The sequence below is a fragment of the Dromaius novaehollandiae genome, chromosome 1 (genome assembly GCF_036370855.1).
Source record: "Dromaius novaehollandiae isolate bDroNov1 chromosome 1, bDroNov1.hap1, whole genome shotgun sequence".
Classification (NCBI taxonomy): Eukaryota; Metazoa; Chordata; class Aves; order Casuariiformes; family Dromaiidae; genus Dromaius; species Dromaius novaehollandiae.
Genome location: NC_088098.1, coordinates 78,528,379 through 78,554,342, shown reverse-complemented (window position 1 = coordinate 78,554,342; position 25,964 = coordinate 78,528,379). Strand labels below are relative to the sequence as shown.

At 37.5% G+C, this 25,964-nt stretch overlaps 1 protein-coding gene across 1 annotated transcript in view; it reads right to left on the bottom strand.

Moving 5' to 3' along the window:
* Nucleotides 1-25,964, bottom strand: part of ANO2 (anoctamin 2) — a 193,153-nt gene that overhangs the window by 22,705 nt on the left and 144,484 nt on the right. Inside the window, exons 15-19 of the mRNA XM_064517556.1 lie at nt 20,614-20,688; nt 15,196-15,397; nt 10,682-10,793; nt 9,937-9,994; nt 8,929-9,029 (exon numbers count right to left, since the gene is read on the bottom strand). Of these exons, the coding sequence (XP_064373626.1) occupies nt 8,929-9,029; nt 9,937-9,994; nt 10,682-10,793; nt 15,196-15,397; nt 20,614-20,688 (548 nt within the window). The remainder of the gene's footprint in view (nt 1-8,928; nt 9,030-9,936; nt 9,995-10,681; nt 10,794-15,195; nt 15,398-20,613; nt 20,689-25,964) is intronic.

Genomic DNA, 25,964 nt, shown 5'->3' with positions numbered 1-25,964 from the left:
AGCTCAACTTTTTGCTCTGCAACACAAAATGTATATCACATTAGTTTGGTGCCCCACAAGCTTATTTTGCACCATCCTCTGAAGTTATGGTGCTGCTTATTGCCACATGACAGGTTGCTGGATGAAATAGTTCCCATGTTCCTGTGTCACGAGGGAAGTTACGATGGTGTAACACTGCTGCAATGGCATTGAGCCCATTATTCTTTAATAATTATTTATCTTCAGATAGATATTGAACAGACATCTTCTCAAGACCTAGGTGCCTTGGGCAAATATTAGTAATACTCACAAAAACATCAGACTGGGCATCTTTCCCTTAAGAAAGAAAGAAACAAAGAAAATAATAGAAGATAATGTGAAACCTTCATACCGTATACCTAGCACAGATGCACTTCTCTTTCATATTAAAACTTGGGAACTTCCATATAATGTATCTTTAAGGTCAAACGGATGGAACTTATTTCTGACTAGGAGTGTATTGATTCCTAAGCCTGGTGAACTTATGAACTTAGTAGTAAAAATGTCTGTTTTACAAAAGAAGAGGAAATGAGTGCATTTGCTGATAGATCGGCAGCACTAGCAGAGAAGAAGTGTCTAAGATGCTGGTAGGTCCAAATCCGTTTATGATTTTAAAAATGAATATCATAACTTAAAATCAGCCTCATGATCAACAGAAAATACATGCAGTTCCTCAGGTTCCAGTGTTCTTTGGGCACACGAACATATACCTGAGTGTATTTAAATAGGCCAAAAAAAGTTGCTTGTGGAACTTTAAAGAGGAAGCGCTATTTTCTTCACCCAAAACAATGCTACAACTAACTATATAGCTATCAAATGTTGAGCATAAATGATGTCTTAATTTTACTAATGGCGTTTCATCTTGAAGGAAGTCAATTGCCTTGTGCCTGCCTAACATCCAAGCAGAGGTCAAACAGACAGAGAGAATGAGATTCGTAACAGAGTTTTAGCAAGGTCAGTCAATTTTGGTCTCAGAATGATGTGTCATTCCTTTCATGCACAAACAGAAATTCTGCTTTACCCACTTCAGATTCAGTAACATAGAAAAGTGCTCACAGAAAAGTGTTACTTGTGATACATATAATAACAGCCTCTTCATGACTCCACTGAATAGCTGATACTGGAACTCAGTGGGGAAGAACTGGAACTAGCCAGGACTTTTCTGAAAGTTTATTCCTAAATTTCTGGAAACTACATAATTATATAGCTATTAATATCAAAATTGAAAGATTTCATTGTATTTCTGAAGTTATCTTTTTTTCCTGAGAGTTGAAAGACCATATATAAGCCAAAACATTCAATCTATATAAACCCTAGAAAACTTACTTTACTGGGGATTGGATGCCTTATCTATTTGCACAACTGTGTAATCTTCCTTTAGAGATTTCTTCTAAAAGTTTAGAGATTCTAAGCTTGTATTCAATATACCTTAGTGTGCATAGAGGCTGAAATATTGAAGTAGCACTGGGCCATTGTAACGGTGAGATTTGGAAATTCCTGATTTGTGATCAAGAAATATTTCTGCTATCCAAAGAGGATACATCTTGCAAGATCAGATACACTGGTGAGATGTCTGCCTCTGAAGTAGAAAAGCAAACACTTTCCTACCAGTTCTTGAATAAACACAGATCAGCTCACTCTCCCAGCCTCCAAAGATCAGAAGAGTTTATATCTGACATTCTCATTTTGACCACGTTTTACAACAACAACTACTATTTTGGATGGATTATAAATTACTCACATGGATGAACAATTATTTGTGCAAGAAGTTCTTTGGACCTCAGTAGGAATAGTAGTATCAATCACTGTCCCATTGAGATGGGGATACAAATTTCATGACATAGCCACATACATGAATTTCATAAGTAGCATAATCTCAGTGTAATATGAATGCATATATAAAAGAAGAGTAAAGAATTCCCAATGCCCTCTATAGATGACATTTTAATTGCACAAGCATGATAGCTTTGTGCTATTTTACGCACTGAGAAATTCACATAGAAAAGTGTAATAGAGTAAGATATTTCTCCAAAATTAAGGAAGCTGAATCAAACATGAAGATTTATAGTTGTACTTCCTACTTTGCAGATGAAGTTTATCTTTCACAAATATGCATAACATAATTTTATAGCTCTTCACATATGTGCAGTATGAGTAAAAATCCAGATTAATTCCAGTGAAGTATTGCCAATGATGTAAGCAGGGTTCCCCCACAAAGTCTTCTCCCACAACTTGTGATAACTCCTTTGAACTAGAAGTGTGTGGCCTGGAGACAGGAGCATATAGGCAGATGGTCAAGGTTTTCATTCGTACCTCCAGTTAAGCAAAACAATTTTCTCACACCTTAATTTAAGTAACAGGGCAAGGCTGGCTGGCAAACATACTAAAGACTTTGCTGGGTAGTTTTATTACTTTGTTCCTGAAAATACCCTGAGTTACACAGGAACAGTAGGTCACCACATAGCCCAAAGCTTGATAGCAGCCTGGAAATGACCACGCTGACTCCAGAACTTCTACAAAGTCTAGTGTTACCGGGGTCCCTTCAATTTCATCACCAGTACAGGGGTGAGTTGGAAATTTGGGCTGAGGAAATGGAGATCAGTAGGCATTCTTAGGACAAATCTAAATTGTGTCAGGCCCAGGAATACAAAGCTGCAAAGATCAAAAGATGTACTCCGACTTTTGTTCCAGGTGCAGCTGAGGACATGGCTCACAAATATGATGGTAATAGCCTCAGTAGTTTGGCAGTAACTGGATATATTGGGACTAACCAAATACTTTGAGTACCCAGAACATTCAGTTTACATCATTTTAACAAATTGGGGGGGAGGGGGAGGTAAAATACTCTACAAGAAAGAACTAAGTGTATCCTTCCAAAGACATTTACCTTCTACTTTATGCAAACTCAGCCATTTCAAGATGCTAGAATTTCCTCCTTTTTTCCCTCTCTGCTTTTATGGCAATCAAGGGAACTTGTCTCTGACAGAGGTGATATAGTATTCAGAGGGTAGGAGGCTGGGGACAAGATTTAAAACAATCAAAGAATTCCCAGCATGCCCTTCCAGCATATCCCAATTAATTTCCTAATGTGAGGGTCTCTCAGTGAACAATGAGTTGAAGACAGTGCTAATTTCTGTTCCAATAAAATGATATGAGCTATAAATGTCCCTCACATTTCCATGGGCAGATGAGATTGGAGTGTGTCTCACTGTCACTGTGCAGCAGCTGAGATAAAGTTTGGGTGTGTTGAGAAGTGAAATCTGTGCATGTGTGATCTAATCCTCTAGTTATAGCACCACAGGGTCATGTGATGGAGTTTAACACATATTCATAACTCCCATGAGAACCCTGTAACTAAAACAATAGTTGTTGTGTTTTATGTTTATCTGAGAATGCACTAAATCCAGGGTTCAGTTACTAAGAATAATTTTTAATTTTTCATTATGATCTATCTATATGCCAGTCATGAGAAGCTCAACCTTGAACCATTTTGAGTTAAGCTTTGAAGTTTTAAATTTTTATTTTATGCAATTTTTTAAAGGATCAGCAAACTGAAAGAGAGCCAAACTAATTCTTTTTAAATTTTCCACAGAAATGTACCTTTGTGTCATATCCAAGCATGTGAAGTTTCAGTCCAAACAGAAATGTGTCAGAAAGTTAATGGAACAGAGAACAGGGATTTCCACTGGATAGAAACTCTCAGGGTTATTCTCTAGCTATACAGCAGTAGAGCAATGAAAATTAGTTTTGCAGAACTCTATAGCTGCACGTATGATTGTGTTATTAAAACTGAGTAAGATCTTCAAATGTGCATATGTGAAACCTGTTTTGTAATTACTCAGATCAATATTTTTAAACAATCAAGAAATCGATCAAGAATCAAGAGTGGTTTTCATCTTCTGATTTCTGTGTGCCAGGCAGCCCCACCAGGCAGAAAGGTAAGTTTGCTCATTTGAAACGAGTCTCTGGGAACCTTTGTGGTGAAGAGACACAAGCAGGGAAGTTTCATGATCCCTCTAGTAGCCACCTAAATCTGGTCAATTATTTCTGGTCCTTTTGCTAGTGAATGTTAAAAAGCGAGAAAAGATCTTGAGGAGATTGAATAGCATGAAAGAAGAATGCATGGAGGATCAGGGAGAAAGAAAATGGAAAACAGAGTGTTTTGTTAGGAGTCTCTCATGCAGTTAAAAGAGGTGCTGCAGCTTCTCACAAGGGGCTGGCATCAAAGTGTTGTGTTAGGAGATGGGCACATGGTTTAATTACACTGTCTGTAATTTTGAAAATAACAAATAAGTATTGCATGACTCACGGTAATCTCATTTTAAGAGTAGAAAATCACTGCAGGAAAAAGTTCCGTCCTTGAAGAGCTCAAAAGCTTTGGAAAAGAAAAAGATGAGGACAAGGAGAGACAAATTACAACCAAGTGGTCATGGTTGATCATGGTTGGGCATAATGTATATGCTTATATGAAGTTTTATTTTAAAAAACAAGTGATTCTGTAGTTTTCTATTTATAGTAAAAGGTAGGATCAGAATTTGGAGGAAGTAGGGGAGGTCATGGAGGTGACTTAGGAAAAATGAGAAATTTGTAGCATAAGACAGAATGGAATGTAAAGAGATCAGAGAGAGCAAATAGCTGGAGGCAGGTTGAAATAGGAGAGAAGCAAAAAAATTATTTTGTCAGCACAAATCTTTGTGTCTTCAGTGCCTGTGCAGTCCCCATAATGCTGCTCCATCAGAGCTTGCCAAAAAGATTGGAACTGAGATCAGCTTACCAATTTCTCAAGACTGTCATAGTTAACAAATGCCCTTAGTCACTGCAAAGACAGATCACCTGTGACTGCCACCAAGGAGTGAATTTGAAATATTGCAAGGCAATACTTGCTAGAACAGAGATGCAAATGGATATTCTGCTTGAACTTCAGTGCAAGAAAGATGAAAAAAATAGAAACAAAACCTCCAGAATCCAACCTCCAGAGATGAATGATTATTTATGCCAAGTGGTTTTTGAGGCTATCCTTACTAATTGAGGCTTTTTCCTTTGCAGCATGCTAGAAAATGGTGCAGAGAGAAATCTAGACAGAAAGTGCTATTAGATTATGTAGCTGGAGCACTGTATATCTGGAGAAAGGGAAGGGAGTGCAGAGACTCAAACTCTTGTGTCCTTGCCTGTTTGTTTTTTTGTTTGGTTGGTTTTCTTTCTCCTGCTTGGGGAAAGGAGCACTGAATATCCTGGATTTTCTATAGCCATATTCCTGCAATCTGTTCCCACAAAGGAACAGCTTTCCATGTGCATAGGGAAGAGGGGAGCAGAAGAGGGCAAGCAGAAGAAAGAATCATTTTAATCTCACCCTGTGCCACCAATTTATGGCCTAGTCATGTTTCCTTGGCACACTCACACCTCCTTCTGAATTCTATGGGATCTTTAATTGTGTTTGGGATTTACTGACTTTGCAAACAGACAACAAAAAGAATGAAATAAAGAAACAAAAGAATTTTAATTAACAAAAATTTATTTGAGGTAAAATGCAACAGAAAAGATAGCAGCTATGAACAAGTGGCTTTAAATGGATTTTATTGGCTCTTGGTATTCTCACCCAACATAGTTGAGCGCATTTTGAAATAAGTGATGGAAACTGATGTTGAATAAAAAGGTTGAAAGCATGGCCCCACTAAAATCAATGGGAGTTTTCCACTGATTTCAACAGGACCAGGACTTCACCCAAAAGGGTTTTTCACCAAGGTCAGAGACAGAGAGTAATAACATAACCACATGGATTTTTTGCAGTAAGTTTAGGAACAGCGAATAGGAATAGAGGAGTATTGAAACAATTGTAGGGCAAGCCTCTCAAACGCTGCAGCGTTTTAGGGTCAATTTCTATGGAAACAGTAAAATAATTATGGTATGTGACACATATGAGTGAAATGTGACATATTTACATCTGTTAAACTTGTGGAATCCAGCCCCCCAGAACACACATTTCCATTCAAGAAGGCTTAGCATTTAATATTTCCAATGCCATTGCATTCACCTAGCTGTTCTGATATTCTTGGATGCAGAGATGGAAAAAGAAATCACAGAAAGATTTACAACACCAGAAAGTCACATCTGTCATAGCTGTGGAGCAATTTCTCCAGACATGTTCTCGGAAAAGGCTAGGATGTGTCCTAGTGATTCTGCACAGCACAGAGCTGCCATCTGAATTTTAACATCAGAGATCTCCAGCCAGCACTGTCTGTGGATAAGCTAGCATGAGGATACCAAACAATGGTTCCCAACTGTGGCAGCATTTGGGGAACTAGAGACTAAATGAATGGCTGATGCATATGAACACAGGGTATCACTTGCTTTATTGTATTTTACCAGTGAAAGAGGGAGCAGATGGGAGTAAGGCTCTTCTACAATTAAAATGCTTTTGGTTTTATTATGAATGAAATCAAAAACTTTTCTGGACATAATTCTAGAAACTCCCAGGTTTCAATAGGGGAGAGAACCCTTATGGTTTAGGTTATCTTATAACTTAGCAGAGAGATTCTTCCACGTTACAGACCTCTAGAGGACAGTTCCAGATTCTAAAGAACAAATAATCATTTGTCATAGTCCATTCTGATTCTTCATATGGATAAGCTTGATTGCAGCATGTGTACTCTGCCCTCAGTGAAAATACTGGCAGCCAATGGAAGAATTTGTGTTATTCACTCTGACTCTGATGCCTTCTAAAATAAACACAAAGCAAAGGAAAAAAAAATGGAGCTGCCAAAACAAGATAGAAAAGACCAGTCTATCTTTCTGCCACAGAAGGATTGCAGCTCACAGTGCATTGCTTCTGCAAAAGTAGACTCTGGAGTATGTAGCAAGGCCCTGATGATATTCTGTGAAGGAAAATAAAAAGCTCTGCAGTAGAAAAAAGATGATCTAACAGAGGAGCTGAGCTGATGATAAGAGGTTAGCAAGGCAAGAGGCCAGCGAAACAAGACCAGCAGGTAGAGAGCATGAGGATATGTTCATATACACATCTGCTACATCTGCTAACAGTGGCAAGTCCAAGTGCAGTAGGTTGTGTAACATTGACGTGCTCCAATCACTAGTTGTGCAACACAGTGACTGTGCATGTTTGTAGTGCTCATTGGCCTGGATTTATGTGCATCCAGCAGCCATATGGACAGTTCTATGAAAGTCTGACAGATCGACTCAAAGCGTGTCTGTCTGTGTGTATGCTGGGCAGATGGGGTGGCATAGAGCACTGCGAAGGATGCAGTCCAAACCAGTAGAGTGGCTAATGCAGAAATACAAGGTTAAATCTGATTTAATTAGCCTGAGCATTCAGTATAGCTCGGTTCTTCCCCTGGTCTACACAGGCCTGGTGAGATGAGATGAGCCCCACGGATATATACTTGGTTTACGTGAGAATGCAGACGAGCAAAGAAAAAACAGATTTGTTTATTTCAGGATGACAAGATAGCATTGTGACTGGGAAGAGGTGTTTCTCCAGAAAGGAGAGGATGAAAATATGTTTGTTTTTAAAGTTATTCAGTTTAAAAAAATGAGGTCACCATAGGTTGCTGGCAGAAGTGTGGGGGGAGCAGAAATGAGAGAGGAAAATGGGATGAGATTGTCACATTCTTGCACCAAGAGCTGTAGTCAGGGCACTGAGAAATAATTTAACATTAGTTTTCTGTTTTGACTGGATCAGCCTCTGCTTTCATGAATCAAAGATAATAAATACAGTATTTCTAACATCATAAAATTCCCATTAAACAAGCCCAGTAGCAGCATATTTTTGGAAGAGGGTTTGCACTGAGAAAGCTCTAAGCCTTCAACATGTCAGATACTTTGGGAACGATTTACCACTCTTTTCTCAAAATAAACTAAAACTCAATGAGATGTAGACAGAAAACAGGCCTCCCTAGTGAACTCTGATACAAGAATAATGAAACCGTCTCTAATCCACATTTCATTTGTTTGGGAAGGTTTTTTTTTTTGCTTTCCCTTGAAATCACTAAAAAAAATTGCCAGGGCAGAACAGGAAAAGGGCCCAGTCTTTAAATATTTCATCATTCATCTTGGTTTTTAGTTAGCATTTCTGAGGCCTTCCATAGGGATGTGATTCAAAAGCTATGTACACCAGGGAAAAAGCTCTGACTAAACTCAGCAGAGTCAAAGCTTGCATCTAAGCCAGGCCCTTCATCTAAGGCAACACTTCACAGAACATTGTCATCAACAAGGATGACTCAGCTAACAGAAACAAGGGGCAAACCTCCCAAGAGGCAGCAACAGGGCATTCTCAGTGCAGTCTCTTGCCTGAAAAGCCCCTTGCCACTGGAAATGGACCAAAAGATTTCTTGCTGCATTTGGAGCAGAGGACACCGTGCACTGAGTATTCTGTGGCAAAGACAGCTGCTGAACCCAGCTCCTGCATCATATAGTGACATACTGACATACAGGCATATTAGAAATGTGTGGACTTCATCTGTAAAACCATAAAATAGTCATAGATCAAGTAATTCATTTTAACATCTTTTATGAGCTTTTGCTTTTCTTCCACCCACCTCTCCTCCACTTTATACCAATTTGTATTCCATGCTACTGCCCTGGAAGCTTCTCTAAAACTTCCCAAGAGATCCATCATACCTTTCCTGTTTTATCAGGTTTCTAAAATTAATTTAGATCAATTATTTAATATATTCAATCATTTTCTTTAAGCCATTTACTGCAGATATAGCCAATTATTCAACATAAAATACAGCCAGATCATTTCAACACAACCAAAAATGTGATTTATCATCACATTCAATTAGAGCTCACTGAAGTCAGTGGCAAAAGTCCCATGCAGTGAAATAAGGATCAAGGCTTTAATTTACAGTGTCATAGGAATAAGTACACAGTAGTGGAGAAGGCTGAGATACATACGGGATTCCAATTTCAAAGAGATTGTTTTGAATCAGTTGTTTTCCAAGCATAATGATGCTCAGCTGAATGCAGAGTTCCATCAAACAGCCTCCTGGTGCACACTGTAATGAAACAAAAATGCACAGTGTGAAGGGAGCAAGGTAACGCTCAATATGTTTAAAAGTACCCACCTGGAAGATCTATCTATGTTTATGTGAGCCTGCAGACCCTTCTACCAACCCATGTAGGAACACAGAACTCACTGCAATTCTTTCCTGAACAAGGTATTTCATCTCCACTAATAAAACCACATTATGAAAAATATACAGAGCTCTGAAATTACTTATTGTGCCCTGGAGCTACTATATTTCCTTGTAAGGTATTTATTATATAATCAATGTAATAAACATAATGCAGTATCCCCAATTCTCTTCCAACCTGATGCCTCCCAAGGGAGGAGAAAAATCTTCGATCTTGCAAAGACTTATGCATATGCTTTATTGCAAGCCCATGAGTAAGTCTATTGATTTTCAAGGGAATACACACATCAGTTAAAAGGAATTTTGAAAAAAAAGCATTTGCAGGTTTAGCACAAAATGGCTACAGCTTTTTAGGCTGTTAGAACTGTGAGTCTTCTAGTGATCCATAGTACTGAAAAAGAACCCAGATTCAAGCCTCAGTTTTGCCATAGGCTTCCCAAGGACCTTGGTTAAATCAGTTAATCTGTTTGTGCCTTAGTGGTCATTTGTAAAACACAGAAATTGTGAAGCTTCATATATGAGACACTGTGAAGTGCTCAAAACCACAGAAAGAGAGAACATACAGGTATCTCAGAGAAAGAATTTGGGTTTGACTATTTTTGACTATTTATATTGAAAATGTAACATCTTGGTAAACTTATTTTTAACTTTTGTCTGTTTTTCCCTTGTCGTCTATATTCCACTGAACCACACTGCACATGTCTCTTTTTGTTAAAGTCTTTTTTTAAATTTTTGTATGTTTGTTTGTTTGAATTTCATGTGTACTTGCCTCTTCCATTCGATAACCATCAAACACATATACATAATGACCAGGGCGGCCAACAAATCTGAAAGCAATAACAAATATGAAATAATATAAAAATAGAAAAAAATGTTAACTTTAACAACATTACTGTTCATTCATATTAGCTAAAATATTTCAGATCTATTTCAACACTTATTTAGCAGGACAGCTGAATTAGCATTTTGGTCAATCAGCTCATTTGCCAAAACAGGCAGCTTCCATTTAACTATAATGATTTCTTAATTTAACTTGATTTGGGTAAATAATGCAAAACATGGAGAAAGTAATAAGGAAAACAGTTCCATAATTTCAAAAGAAAAAGGAAAATCTTTCTTTGTCAAATGATGCTTTGAGAAAAATTTACAAAAAAGTGGAAAGTTTAGACTAATAAGCAGTATCATTCACTAATAAATGAAGGTTCCTTTTTTAACTGAAAACAAATAATTTTCTGAGGTATGGTTTATTTATTTATATTAGTAAAAAACAGTTTCATTTCAAGTCTATGCTCTATTTAGGAAAGAAACTGTACAGGGCTCCATATCAGGCCCTACCTGCAAGCTCTAGACACCTCTGCTTATGGTGTTTTTTCATAGCTGGCAAGTATGGCCAGTCCCAAACTTACTTAAATAGCCCTTTGTGCCCATTTTTAAACATGGATCCACATATTTAAATATATCCATGTGTATGTATATGTATATGTATATGTATAGATACAGGACATTTAACCTACCTTCCTTTAAAAAAGGCGACATAAAAAATTGGTGCATAAGAATTCACAAACTTTAGTAAGAATGCCTTCAAAATCAGTCTCTCCTCAAAGGTTTTCTCTGTTTTTGGTACCTCTGGAAGAAAAATTTTAAAAAATACAAATCACAGAAATCAATTAGTAATTATGTAAGCATCTTGATAAACCCAACTAACTAAACTAAAATGCACTAAACTAAACTGCAAACTTCAAGCTAATACTGTTTTTTCCTCTGTACTTTTACTTTGCACCTATGGCCACTAGCTCCTTCAGTTTCTGACTCCTCCTGATTTCTGGAGAGTCTTTCCAAATTTCCAGATAGAAGTTAAAAGATTTTTTGGTAGAAACCATAATAATGACAGTATAATAAAGCTGGTTCTCAGATAAGTCTCTGACAGTTTATCCCAAATGGCTGTTGGCTACCTATCCAATAGCTTGGTCACAAAATAAAAACAAACCTTGGCACGTGGCCTGGACCTGACAAACCCTCAGTTCTTTTCCTGGCTCTATCACTGCCCTGCTGAGAGATCTGGACAGATCACATCACACTCCTCTGCTTCAGGCCACATCTTGAAATCTTGGAGCAGACCTCCTCTGTCATGTACTCTGACATCTACTATGTCATCAAATATGTAATATTTTTAAATATATATTTTAATATAGATATTAAATATTATTATGTCTACATTTACACAGTTCTGTTAGCTATATGGGGTTTGAAGAAAAAATTAATTAGTTCTTGATATTCATTTGCATAAAGCTAAACTAGCACAGAGGGTCTTAATGTACATAAGCATACACAGATGTGCGTAAGTTAGCCCTTATACAACTGCAATAACAAAGTATTAGTATTCTCAGTTCATGAGTGGAGAAACTGAAGCACAAAGACTTTCATTCAGAAAAAAAGCCTAAAAAGTCTGCTTAACTCAGTATGTGTAAGCCTTTTCTTCTGTAACGGGATTGTTTATGTATTTGAAGCTGAACTCAAGCTCAAGTACCCTTCTGAATAAGGCATTAAGTGAACTGCTAATCATAACCCAAAATAAATGCACATTTTCTCTAATGCTTCTCCAATCACTCTACATCTTCTATACGTTTAATCTTCTTTAAGCAACTTCTAAAAATGTTTCTTGAACATTTTCAGTATATCATTACTCTGAACAGGCCACTTCCCAGGATTGTTTCCAGTTTCCATGGAAGTTTTCTAGGAACAGATCTCTTACATAAAAGATAGAAACTTTCCAATTTGATAGAAGGATTTGAAAAGTTCCATTTTTAAAGATTCTGTCTGGGTTAAATTCTTGTACTGTTCATCATGAGCTTTGACTATTATGACAGCAGTTAATTTTACTGTGATAAGGTCTTGACTGAGCTTCTGTAGAGGAATGAAAGTGTAAAATAAGAAGGTAAATCCAGAGAAATAGTTTTAAGACCATTATTAAAATTTGGCCGAACTTGTGCATTTTTGCAAAAACCCTGATACGTCCTCACTGCCCTGCATTATTTGTGACACTTGCAAGCACATTTTCATTAAAGGTCAACACAATCTGCTGAGCCCCTGAAATTTTGCTCTAAGTCATCACTCATCTGTATGTACAAAAAAGTTTAAATAAACCTTCATAAGGAATTGAACAATTTGCAGATGAGACTGCATGCTGGAAAGATCCTCAGGGCAACAGCACAGGGCAAAAAGAATATCCAATAACAGCAGTATAGCTTTGAAGTCAAGAGAGAAAAATCCCAGCCTTTGTCTTATAGAGAATTTCCGCAAAGATGAGCTCAGTCCCTGGATGGAAATTTGCACACCATGTATGCACAGACTCATGCACCTCTTCCCTCACCATACTCAGATTTACTACACCATAGCAATGGAGGCACGCACAGAATTTGTTCTCTTGTTAGTGGGGTCTGCTATATAAGCAATGTGTCCAGCCAGAATAGATACATTAGTAACGGAGAAAGCTTTCAAAAGAAACAACAACAAAGCAATCAAATACATGGTTATTTATGCATCAGGTTGAAGCTTTGCAGGTAGAGAATGAGCTGAGAAATCTGTGGTGTGGGCGTTAGTTCACCAAGGAACTGTTGTTTTTGTAAAACAAAAGCCCAAATAATTTTGATTTCTTCTCAATTTCGCTTGTTCTTCCTTGACCTGCATGAAGTTACAGCTGAGCAAATGAGTTGTAAATAAAGTCTGACACCACCTGATTATTGGAGATGACACATTTAGCCTCAGAACACTAGGATATAATTTCGACTTCTGCTGGTCATATCTGCAAGTAAGGGAATGGCAGTGGCCCATGTTGACATTGCACGAATTATTCTGCTGGGCCCACATGCATGGAGTCCTTAGGGCATCCTGTGCGAGTTGTCCATATTATTACAGCTAAACTACTACTTCCTTTTCCCAAAGCACTGACTTGGCAGGTATTGAAGTGGATGGCATTGATATCAGTGGTATTATTCTTGTTCTTACAGACGTACTTAATTTTCTACCTGAACAAAGCTTCAATTTGGGGGTTGTAATGGGAACCTATGCTTCCTAGAGTTGTTTCTACCACCCAATAAGCATGTTCCTCAGCTTGTCTATAAACTGCAGTGTGAAAAGAGAGTTGAGCCCATTTTGCCCTGCTCAGCAGAATAAAGCTCACAAGGTAAGGAGCACTTATCAGCATGTATAAATTGTAATTTTTTAAAACATTCTAATTACAGTTTCTATCTGAGCCCAGCACTGGAGAAAGCTGCCTGAATAAACTTTGTAACTTGTGTAATTTGTAGCACTAGAGATGATTCAAACTAGGTCTTTCTTAAATAAAACACCGCATGGTTAATTAGGAATGATGCCTAGAGATGGCAGGATTGAAATTAAATGTAAAGTGACAAGGGAAGAATAGGCTGCAAGTGAGAAGAAATTCTTGATTCTTTCACAGTTCAGAGTGGTGCACCTTTCCAAGGATGAGATTTTCCTTCTGGGCTTCTCCCACTGAGGCAATGACAGCGGCCGGCACTTCTCAGCCCTTGGCTATACCCTCCCAGAGAGGACAAGCCTCACCTTCATATCTCTTTACTCCTTTTACAGAAGAGTTATGCCATTTTTTATCTGGGCAGGTGCAGTGGATTGCTCAGGTCACACACAACTGGCAGGCTGTCAGTTGCATGAAAGCTGAAAAATGGAGTACAATTTTGGCTTGAATGCCAGTAAGCATTCAGCTTGCTTATGCCATTGCTGCGTTCTGCCTAAAGCCTGATGCAAAACAGAAACAAACAAACAAACAAAGCCCATATGGTGGCATTTTGTGAAAATGTATTGCTTTGCATTTGTTTCTTTCAAAAACTTTTGGAATCTAAGCTAAAATCACACGATCATACTTCAAAAAATCAGGACTGGATCTCTATTATAACAACTAGATAAACTTGTAGTTTATGTTGCTTTCAAAAAACAGGACTAAAACAGATGGTTTTACTTGTGGCTTTCGAAGTGTTTTGAGGAAGTGAGAATAAGAAGCACAGGTCTTAGAATTCTTAAGGTTTTAATCTGAAGTCAGCTAGTAGTTTTACAGGGAAGGAATCTAAGGTTTAAGTGAATGATTCACTCTAAATTGTTAAAAAGTTTCTAATTTGGATGTCCAAATTAGATGCCCAAAAATTGACTCAGAGACAGGTGCAGAGACAGTCCATTAAGGACTTCTGTGGTTGCTGATGACTTTCAGTGTTCTGAATAACTGTCTTCATACTCCTGGCCTTTGAAACATCTAAAATTAGAGGTGATGTGTAACGATGGCTATAAGAACCTCATGTTAGGACCCTATCTGTAAACAGCTTTGGTCTAACTGATATAAAAATGCAAAACTCTAAGTGACATAGTAGTGGAAGGACTGACTTGCATTTAAAAGACTTGTTAAGCATATTGCCAAGTTTATTACAATTTAAAAAAAAATTAAAAATCGCACTCTTAACTGAAATGGCTGTTATCATCAAAAAGCCCAGCCCACACACACCACTACAATAGCAAAAATAAAATAAAATAAAATGAAATAGATTGAAGGATAGGTAGATAGGTGCCTGGTAAAAATCACACCAGTGAAATAACTGTTTCAGCATGAGAAGGATCTGCGAGTGAAGCTTTACCAGAACCAGCAACATCTTTATAGCCCCTAGAGGCATAACTATATATTAAAATACATAGCAGGTATATAATTCTCAACCAGTGATTTTGGCATTTAGCCGCTGCAATGCAGAAATACCAGCTGAGATCCTGGCAATAGCACAGCTACATTAACATTACATTATGGCCCAGCTAATTATTCCTATTAGTGGCAAACTGCATGTTGTGGCCCAGACCCCTAGTTCACAGAGGCATGTCTGAGCATCTCACCCCACAGGCCTGAATTTTTTCACTGGCAGTCTTCAGTGGGAAATGCTCCTACCAGAACCTCCTTTCATACCCTCATGTCAATACATGCAATGTACTAATGAAGAATGTGGTGGGATAGCTTTACCAATTTCTGTCAGCCATTTGGCAACAGCTCCATAAATTTCATCAAGGATAAGTATCACAACCAGGTTAATGATGACAGCAGTTGCAGTCACAGTCACTCGAACATTTGACCTGGTTGTCTCATTTGTGCTGAATGACAAAGCTGCTGCTGTAGTAATTCGGTACACGATCACACCAAACACTGCTGAAAATGTCAGCATAATCTGCAAAGAAAGATACAGATTGATTGGTTCAAGTATGAGACTCTCATTTAAACAGAAGCATTGACGTGTATGTTGGGTTTGTTCCATGAATTGGTTGCATGGTTATTTCTTAGAGCAACACAATAACAAGGGGTTAACCAAATTAAAATGTGGCAATACAAAACTCTTTAGCAAGGGAAATAATGAAGAAAATGGTTGCAAAGTCCTGAACTGTCATAACAACTCCTAAAGAAGTGCAATTCCTCTGTAATTAAACGTTCCACACATTAACCATGAAGTATTTATGGAACTAAGATAGTTTGAGTTCAAAGATGATATTAAGCAAGGACTTATATCTGGCAGTAGGTTCTGATGGCTTGGACCAAAGGGCCTACAGGTACCTACAGTCACGTCAATAGGCTTCACTGGCTGGAACAATTCACTTGTGTGCTGTCTACTACAGAAGGGACACCTGTGTTTGCTCAACTAGTGTCACAAATTAAAAACCATTTTCCCCCTTTTAAGTCTGACCTAAACCAGGGTTATTTACATTTCTGCCCCAGAAATCAGTTGGTATCCTGGGGTACTTCAGGGGCTGGCTCTGGCCCATGAGATGAGGGAAGCCAGCCATGCTACTGGAGGGTAAGTTCTCACAAGAGGAATTTGAATTTGACAGGGCTGTGTTATTCTGGTTTCAAAAAAAAAAAAACCCAAACAAACAATAAAATAGCAATAAAAAAAGCAAAATTTCATAGCCATAGCAGGAAACGGAGAGAGGGGACATGCTTCTCTTTCATTTTTGCATTTGGCAAGAATTCCAATGTACATTATCTCAGGTAAAACATCTTGAGAGCCTCAGATGAAAGAGACTATCCAAATGTAAAGGATTAGACAATTGTAATTATTTCAGTGGGCCGAAGGGCCCAAATTCACAACACAGGTCTAAGGAAATTTACCATTCATTTTAATGACACAGCAATGGTTTGCTGGATCCTTGCATACAGGGGTAGATCATCTTATGAAACAGCACTATTGTAAAAGAACCAGAAAAAGAATCAGAGCTATATTAAAGGTTGAAGATGAAAGCTGGGCACTTTTTTTTTTTTCACAGAGAAATAGTAAACATGCTAAAAATAATGATTTGGAGAAACTACTGGAGAAATCAGATTAAGTTCACATGCACTTTTGGTGAGAAAATTGTTGCAAAATGTTAAATCTAATAAAACATCTTATTTTGAATTTTTTAAAGAAATGTTTCATTCATTTAGAATGAAATGTGTCTGAATGATGAATTTTTTGTTTCATTTTTCATTCAAATGTTGGTCTAAAGAAAAAAGTTAAAAGTCCAAATGTAACACTTTGAATTCAAACATTTACAAATGGCATAAATATGGTTTCCTTCCCTTCTGTTGTTTTCATTCTGTTGAGAAAACAGTTTGTTTGACATAAGCTAATCTTTTTGCCTGTTTTCTCTTTTTATTTTTCCTACCAAACAAACAAACAAAAAATCAGCTATCTGCCCAGCTCTTGCAATGACAGGAACACCAAGTTCAGAGCTTTTATCTAACTTTTATCTAAGTGACCATTGCAATACTGATCACTACAGTATAGAGTGATATCCCTAATAATGCAAGAAAAAAAATGGCACAACTTGGCAGTGATCTAATTCTCCTTCCAAATCTATAGTCCACCAAAATGAGAAAAATAAAAGAGCTTCAGATCTTGTTTTGGTTCACAGATTCATTCTTCTTAATAACCTTTCAAATAGTCTCTGTCAGTTTCTTTCACCTGTGGTTTTCTTTGAAGCTTTTGCTATGGTGCTGGTAAAGCAAACCCAGCAAAGCAAGCTTTTACGCTTCATTCTGGAGGTATGAGACCTCTGGGCCTCAAAAGACACCCATCTCCACTGCAGGCTTCCACCTAGAAAAGAGAGCTTTACAGTTCAGGAAAAAGAGAGTTGTCAAGGACGGTCATTGCTAAATAGGAAGCACAAGTCTCAGGTCATGGAAGATGAACATCAAGATCTTCAATCTAACCAAGTAGTATGGGGGATTCATAGCAATGAGGAGAGAGTACTGGGAGAGGAGATATTATCAGAGGCTGGCATGTTGAGGCCTTGTCAATTCATGCAGTTCCATAGCGAGATGTATTAAGTTACAACACTGATCTCTCTAAGTTACATAAAAAATAAAAGTTTCACTTGTTTAAGGAACAAAAACATTGTTTTTGCCAAAGCACAAAGGCTTCATAAATTCCTCAGTCACCTACCTGGTTTTTAAGCATCTGCTTAGGCACAGCTGGAAAAACACTCCTTCAGGAGTCTTCATTATCTGTGCATCCAGCAAAATGAAAGAGCTGAGGAGGGCTTATAGGCTGTTAGCAACTGACAGCACAGTACTCACTCCTCAGATGGTCACTAGGAGGGTACAGTCCTCTATCTTCACAGCATTGCTCCTATTCTGAAATTATACGTCTTGCCCAAATTCCGTATCAGCCACCTTTCATACAGGTGCCTGTTCTGTTTTTTGTTGTCATCGTCAACTTCTCATCTGGCCAGTTCTCTCTCCTATTACGGTAGACCTTTTCTTCACTGCATACTTAAACTAGTCTGACATGGACTAAATTGTTTGGAAACAGATGTGGAAATTGGCTGCAGAAAAGGTCACCTAGTGAGCCTGGTATGAATGAGGACAAACAGGAAAGCACACTAGATCACAGAAGGAAGCTATAAAGCTCTGTGGGCTAGACTGATACCTTCATCCAAGTTGGATAACTTTTAAATGTCCAGATACTTCTCTGGCTCCTCGGTGGGACTATTTGAGAGTCAAGTATTATGGCATGTGAGTAAGTATATGGCAATATGGTCCAAAAGAAGGAACGAGCTGAACTCTGGTGCCATGACATACTGGTTTTCTTCCTTCTGATTGAACCAAACACAAGGAGCACAAAGGAAGGTTTTGGTGACGCCACTGCCCCATACCATCCTGCAGCAACTCCCAATATTTTCACCATTAACTCAGAAATCTTTGCCATAACATGTACTTTCTAAATGTGGAGGTTCTAAACTGTGATATATGTAATTAATAGTGATAAACAAGCCATACTCGCATATGGCCAGGAAGAGACCCTAGAGCTCCTGCTACCACTTGTCTTACTGGTGATTTGTGAACTGCTGTTCTAAATTCTCTTAAAAAGGGATTGCTTAAATCAAGTTTGCATCTCGTGCCTACTCTGCAGGCAAAGGGGGTTTTGTGTACATCAAGAGAGTTGTGAACAGATTTTAAAACATCTATAAATGCGTATAATAATGGTTGGAATTATTTGTTGGAGTAAAATATAAAGCATGTGTAGAAACTACAAGGGCATTCAGAGTTAATGAAATCAACAATAAGGACAAAAAGGTTTACAATAAGAAAACTGATAGCAACCACAAGATTTTTCAGGCAAAGTATGCCATGTAAAGTTGGGGAAAGGAGGAGAAGCACATGACATCATCATTCTATAAAAATGTAGACATTTTTAGGGAAAATTCCAGTGGGTTTGTGCTGCCAGACAGTGTGGGCCTGGAGAAAGTGGTGTGAAGAATTCAACAATCACTTCTGGAGCACTAGAAATTGCAGCATGTTCACATGTGTGTGTGTGTATATATGTGTGTGTGTTGTATGTCTGCACACATGCACATAACCTGGAGACTTTCATCACCTGTATCTATGCGCTGCTCACAGCTAAAAATATTAGTCTCTGTGAAGTATAATAATAAAGGAAGTTGATGAAGCAAATTTCCTTTCCCCAGTGTAACTCTACTGCACAAGCTGATAGAAAACTTTAGTCTGGTGTTTCCAATCACTGTTTAACTAATTTAGCAGAAAAAAAGACAGGCCACATACAGTAAAGAGCAGACTGTAAACTCTACGTGGGAGAGAGAAGCTGGCACCCCCTCAGCAAAAGCTGACTTGAACTTCTCGTATGGTTTGTAAGCTCTCTCCTGTAGGTGCTTAGGCCTTGCTAATGCTCCAAATAGTCTAGAAAAATCATTCTGGCCAACTTTCCAAATGGTGTAAGTCAGCAGAGTGCCACTAGCTATTAGCAGGAGTTGAAGAACTGGAGCTCTACGTTTTACCTTTAAAAATGTCTCTGAGATGTTACAGTAAGCAGGGGGTGCAATACACAGGCAATGACTCAGGAAAGCACTTTAAGCTCATGCTTGGGACAGATTTAAACATGTGGTTAAAGTCAAGAGCATGTGTAGGCATTTTATCTGCAAAAGGATGACCTCCTAAAGTTAAATCAGAGCTATGTGCCTAGTCATACTGAGAAGTATTGCAGTTTGTATGGTAACAACATCTGAATTTGTTCTGAGAGTATAACTCTCTCCTAGCTTATTTATTTACTTTTTTTAATTTAATTTTCATGGCCCTTTTTTGTTGTTGTTGTTCTTTTAGCTAGGATTTCTCTTCAATGCCCAAACATTAAAAAAAAAAAAAAAAAAAACTAACTAACTTTTGGAGGAGAGTAGAAGTATACTGTATTTTACTGATCAGCACTCACAGTTGGTTTGAATTATGTGATGGGGAAGAGGTTAGCTTTTGCACCTGAAGGGAAAATAGGCTGGTGGTCAATTGATTCTAATCTGAACTAGTGAAACCATATGCAAAAATCAAGGTTTGACATATTAAAATACAGATAATTTTCAATTATTTGTGCAGAACTGCTTTAAGCAAAGTCTCAGCTGATACCAGTCAGATCTGCCTAATAAAAAAGGCTTTCTATGGCCTCTGGAAGTTAGCACTCATTCAAAATTTTGTAAAAAAAATACATATAAATATGAATGACATACCTAATATATACTTAAATAAACTTAATATAGTATACATATATATACACACACAGATATTCATAAAAATGCAAACATGAATTTGACTTGAATGTGAACATAAAATGGTTTTGAATATCAGAAAATAAATGAAGTCCTCATAGGAAATCAGTTGCAGTATATGCAAATTGCAGTAAATTAGATATACAACCACTTAGGTATTTTAAAAGACAAAGCTGGGAGTAGACTGTGAGCTGGATCAGTCTTCCTGGTAGGACATGTATCTCATGGACTGTTGGCAATAACCCTAGCTCTCTTCAGATTATCATCATCCTTGAGAGCATTCATTCATGATTCCTTTCAGGATGCTCATATTTCAAATTTCTCACACCTAATAAATACAGAAAAATACAAATTATATTACCATAAATAAAATCAGTGAAAAGTTTGCTAGATATCCAGGCATACGGTCTCTCCATGTCAGCTTCTCTTTTTCATCCTATAACAAAACATAAAGATAAAAAAAAGATATTACAGAACTGTGCAATAGTAAATATTAGCACTCATAAGATCTGTTGTTGAAAAACATTCTTAATTTCCCAACTCCTGCTTTAATTTTGAAGATTACAAAATTTAGAACACTGATATTTTAAAATAGGCTCTGTAATTTGAGGGAAAAGATGGGAAGAGGAAATGAAATGATATTGAAAATTGCTACAAAATCAGAAAATTTCATACATAACTACAATTTTCATATTTCAAAAATTGTACCTAGCTCTCACTAAATTTCATAATATCAGTAGGAAGCCTTTAAATTCACTTTAATATACTTCTAGCAAAAAGCAAGATTCAACCATTTATTTTAAAGTGCTTCTTGCAAAACTTCAGAAGAATAGAAATCATTAAAAGAATTCCTTCTACTTTTGGACCCAGATTTTTTATCTAAAGATTACCTCAGTATGGTAACCTTTACTCAAATATGGCTGTTACGATAATTCTTGCTATGATACCCTAATCCTCTTCTTGATTCTCTACACCAAGGTGTAGAGACCAGAGAAATTACAAAGGCAGAGAAATTACCCCTCTATGTGGTATCCATGTGGTATCCACCTACCCACCTATTTTCCCTTCAGGTGCAAAAGCTAACCTCTTCCCCATCACATAATTCAAACCAACTGCGAGTGCTGATCACTAAAATATAGTATACTTCTACTCTCCCCAAAAAGTCAGCTCCATCTCTAGCAAGGTGTAAATCTAAAAAAGGTTTATGAAAAGGGATTTATATAAGAAATATTATTCTCTCCTCTCAAAATGGGGTTCTTAAAATAATAAGGAGGTCATTGTTTTGTTCAAGTTAAACTAAAACTGTGTAATTAAAGTAACTGAGGACCCAGAGCCAGCTGCTGTTTGCATTTTTGTGAACCACCGTTGCTATCCCATTGACCAGTATTTCACCTACATTGGAGTAAACCCCGAGTTATTCTGAATTTCTTTGAATTTAAATCAGAACAGAATGCAGGTCAAAGTCTCAAATAAACTGTTTCTAAGGCACAACTGTCCTCACATAAACAAATCCAGGAGTATTTTGTAAAAAGCTCTCCCAAAATAGCAACAGGAATATAATATATACTCCAATTGCACAGAGGCAATGTCATAGATCTTCTCATGGAGTTTGCTGGGATGTGGAATTAGGCTGAAAGCATGATCATGTCTACGCAACCGATACCATTTGGTGGCACCTCAAACACTGTGGGAAGTATTATTACTCAGCATCCCCTCTTCTCAGCTCAGCTGTTCAAACAGACAAATTAAGCATGTCTCTTTTGGGAGAATGCTGGCAGGACAGGATCATAGCAAACCCAAGCAGAAGCACAAATAATTTGGCCCAATATATAGAGTCCATAAGTATATTGAGTCCACCTTTTAGCTGGAAGGCTGCTTTAAAAAGCGTTTCTGTAAAAGCACAGATGCATTTCATTTCATTTCATTTTGGCATTTACCACTCAGCAATTATACAGGACATATAAAAGGTCTAAGTTACCATGCTTTGAAAAGGCATGAAGGATACCATGTGTAACAATTCCACTAGGGAGAAAATACTAAAGAAGCAAAACAGCAGGTGAGTTAATAATAGCCAATGAGGTTAAAGGGAATAAGAAAACCTTTTATAACCATAGTGAGGTGCAAGGAGAAAATGTGACTAATACAAGAAAGCTGGGAAAAGCCAAAAATGACCCAGAAAACTGCTTCAAAAATTTCTCAAGCAGAAGAAATTTTATAAAATCAGAAATCATAATATCAAGCTCAGACATTCAAATATCATGAACCAAGCTCCCCAAATCATGAGAGGGGGAAAAAGAAAAAAAAGTGATTCAAATAAAATAAGACCAAAGTTTTCCTCTTTTGTCTTCTTTCACGATATTTATTCTTTCTCTGGAGGTGTAAGATACTTACTGTATTTTGAAATGAAACTCAGGATTCTGACATGATCTACTGACTTTAAAAGTCAAGAAAAATGTGTCATGTTGGGACACTCCTGACAAAATCTTAAAAACTGATTTAAATCTTACAACTTAACAAAAGTGAAAAATCAAGGAATTCCTTTAGAAACAGATGTCCATTAAGATCAAGAAATGTGATATGTAGAAAACTGTACAAAATATCCAGTCCATGTTATTTGTCCTATTATTAGTTTGTTGGATGGGTTTTTTTGTACCCTGAGGAGGTAAAGGAAAGAAGGAGAAAGCTAGGGAAATTGAGAAATGATTGACACGTAGAGATGAGAAACAGAAGCTAAGGTTTTAAAAAGCAATGTCTCAACTAGGTGCCAAAGCTAACATTTTCAGGCCATAAGAGAAATTAGGATTAATACATTCAGGGCTCCCAACTTCAGGAAAGTTTAAGGACCCTGATTATTACAGTGCATTGAGCATGCCCTCTGAAATCTCTGCACACGCATTAAGAACGAAGAGGCATCTAGCACCACAAGTCATTTTGGAAGCCCTAGGTTTAGCACCTGAATACTTGTTTTACATAAATTATTGCTTTTCAACTTCACACCTGATGAGTTCAATAAGATAAGTTCCTGAAATAAAGATTTAGAAACATAACTGATTCTTAAAATTTCCATTTATTACTAAATGAAATATGGACTGCCTCCCCAAGATACCACCTTCGTGAACAGGGAAAAATAGCCCATTCTTTCTGGCTTTTGTGCAGTGCCGTATGGAAAACTGTATTTGCTACGGAACAAAGAATAAGGCAATGTCAGACTGAACAGAGTTCATAGGAATGAAAGAGATACAAGCTGATATTTGATACATACTTATTTATGGAGGAAAGATTAAAAATGGCAGGGCCAGATCCCTTGTGAAAGTATGAAGGATTTGATAAATCAATAAACATTGGAAGGATGTGAAAACTAGCAACATGCAGTTTTTCTATAACAGTACAAGAAAGAATAACCAGTATTGAGGGAATAAAATCAGAGAAGAACATGAAGAACAGTAAGATATTTCTCAATAGTGAGATGTACTAAATTATGAAAGCCTTTTGCAAAGGAAGTGATGGGAGCTCTGTTGCTTAGACAATATGCCTATCATGATAGATATTTTCTTTTTCTCTGGAATCCAATATCCTTGAATACCATATTTTCCACGTTTAAAAGTTCAGAAGGGAATACTTACTTCTTTATTTCATGCATTTAAAATCTAGCTCGTACTCCTGTTCATGAACTTCACCTCCACAGTTTTGTGGACAGTTAGCCTATAATGACCTGTTTTATTGGGCGAAACCCAGAAACTTGATGCTATCTGAATGCAATATCAAGACTTCTCCACTTCTCTTCACTCTCCCATACAAAGTGCACTGCTTGGAGAGTGTCCTCATACCATGGCATTCCTTGCTATTATCCACATCTCTCTATACTTCCTCTCCCAATATATTTGAGAAAATATAGTCTTTAAGCAGCCACATCTTACAGTCAGTTTAACCACCAATGAATGTTCCCCTAACTTTGATAATCCCTGACAGTGTTTTGACAGTCTTTTCTTGCAAAGTAGGATACAAATGGGGAAAATCAAGAAGAGGAAAGAGTGTGCAGGGGAAAATGCAGCATGTGGATGAAGGAAGGAAGAGAAGGCTGGCATACCAGCTAGTCAGTCTCCTCCTTCATGTATTTGCTTCCTTTAATTTTATGTGGCTTTGCTAAGAGTTTGGCCTTGTCTCTGGCACTTAACTGAAGGGAGATATGGACATCATGACTGAATTTATAAGAAGCAAGAAAAAGCTTGATGAAAATATTACTGAGTTCTTTAGCATGCATGCCACAAATTGCAATACCAAATCCTGAAACTTAAATTAATACAGTAGGCAACAGACTGCTATTTTCTCTTATAGCACTTGGTGAGAGACCCAAATCTGTGAATTCACTTGGTATTTTATATTGCACCTGATTCTATTCTCTGGCAACAGTGCCATCTAGCTGCTAAAAGCCTGTACTGTGAGGTATCATGAACACCTTTTCTGCAAGCAAAATGTTATGCTTGAATGCTACAGCTAGTAAGCGTATTTCATTCTGAATTCATGGAATTTGTTCATAGATTTCTTTTAGGTTATGGCACATATCCCATTCTAATCTATAACATGTGAACTACAGAACATTGCCTGGACTGCAGGTAGGAGCAGAGAGAAGTGGGACAGGCATTTTTTACTGATGATTGAAGAAAATTCAGCCAAACAGGCAAGGAGCCTATCTGGAGCAGTACAAGAGGTGTATATATTTATCAGCGTAACAAGATGAAATGGATCATCCGAAGAACAATCTCAGTGGCAAATATACTGCACTGTGGAATATTCCCCAAGGGAAACATTATTGCAGGGAATATTTATACTCAGACACTCAATAGAGATTATATTTCTGGAATGAATAAAATGAACCAATAGATCTATTTTAAAACATTTTTTCAGATGCCTTTAATATAATGCTGTATTTGCAATCATCTTAGACAAAAAAAAAGGTTATGTAGCTGCTGTACTCTATGTAGTGACGTGTTGCTGTTTTAATGTAGTGATGAATAAATTGCTTGCAGGAATACAATTCTTTACTAACAGAAAAAAAAGCAAAATAAAATGAAAAAAAATCAGAAAGGAGACATTTTTAAGCACCATCCAGGTTTTGCTGGATGGTTTATTTCCTTATGAGTTACCTCACTTGGCAAAGATCCAGCATCTGCAACTCTACATCCTAAGGTGGGCCTCTGAGCCATGGAACCCTGGAAATATACTGCATTTGGACAGCACCAAGTGACTTTCTGAAAACAGTTCTATGTTTCTCTCAATTCAGCCACAGCCAGTTAGCTCAGATCACAAATATTTCAGTTATTTATCTATATTTTTCCACAAGAGAACACCTCCTCAAAGCAGGTGCTTCTCACAATCAGCCATGCCAGCTCCACCTGCACTCAGGGAGCAAAGCAACATACCTTCCTTCTTCTTCATCCTTCTTTGTAACTACAGTTCCTCAGTTCAAGCTCTTCAGACGGTTGCACCTGGGCAACCCCAATGATTTCACTGGATGTGCTCAGAGCTGCAGTAATTGACTGGAACTTAGTGAAAGATGCACAGGGAAGAATAGAATCCTTCTCTCATGGCTCCCTAAGCTCTCAGACAACTAACATCAGCAAAAAGCAGTAAAATTTTATTTTCAATGCCAAAATCCACAACCAGGATACAACCAGGAAGTGTCAAACAAGAAAATGCCATTTTTATATTTAT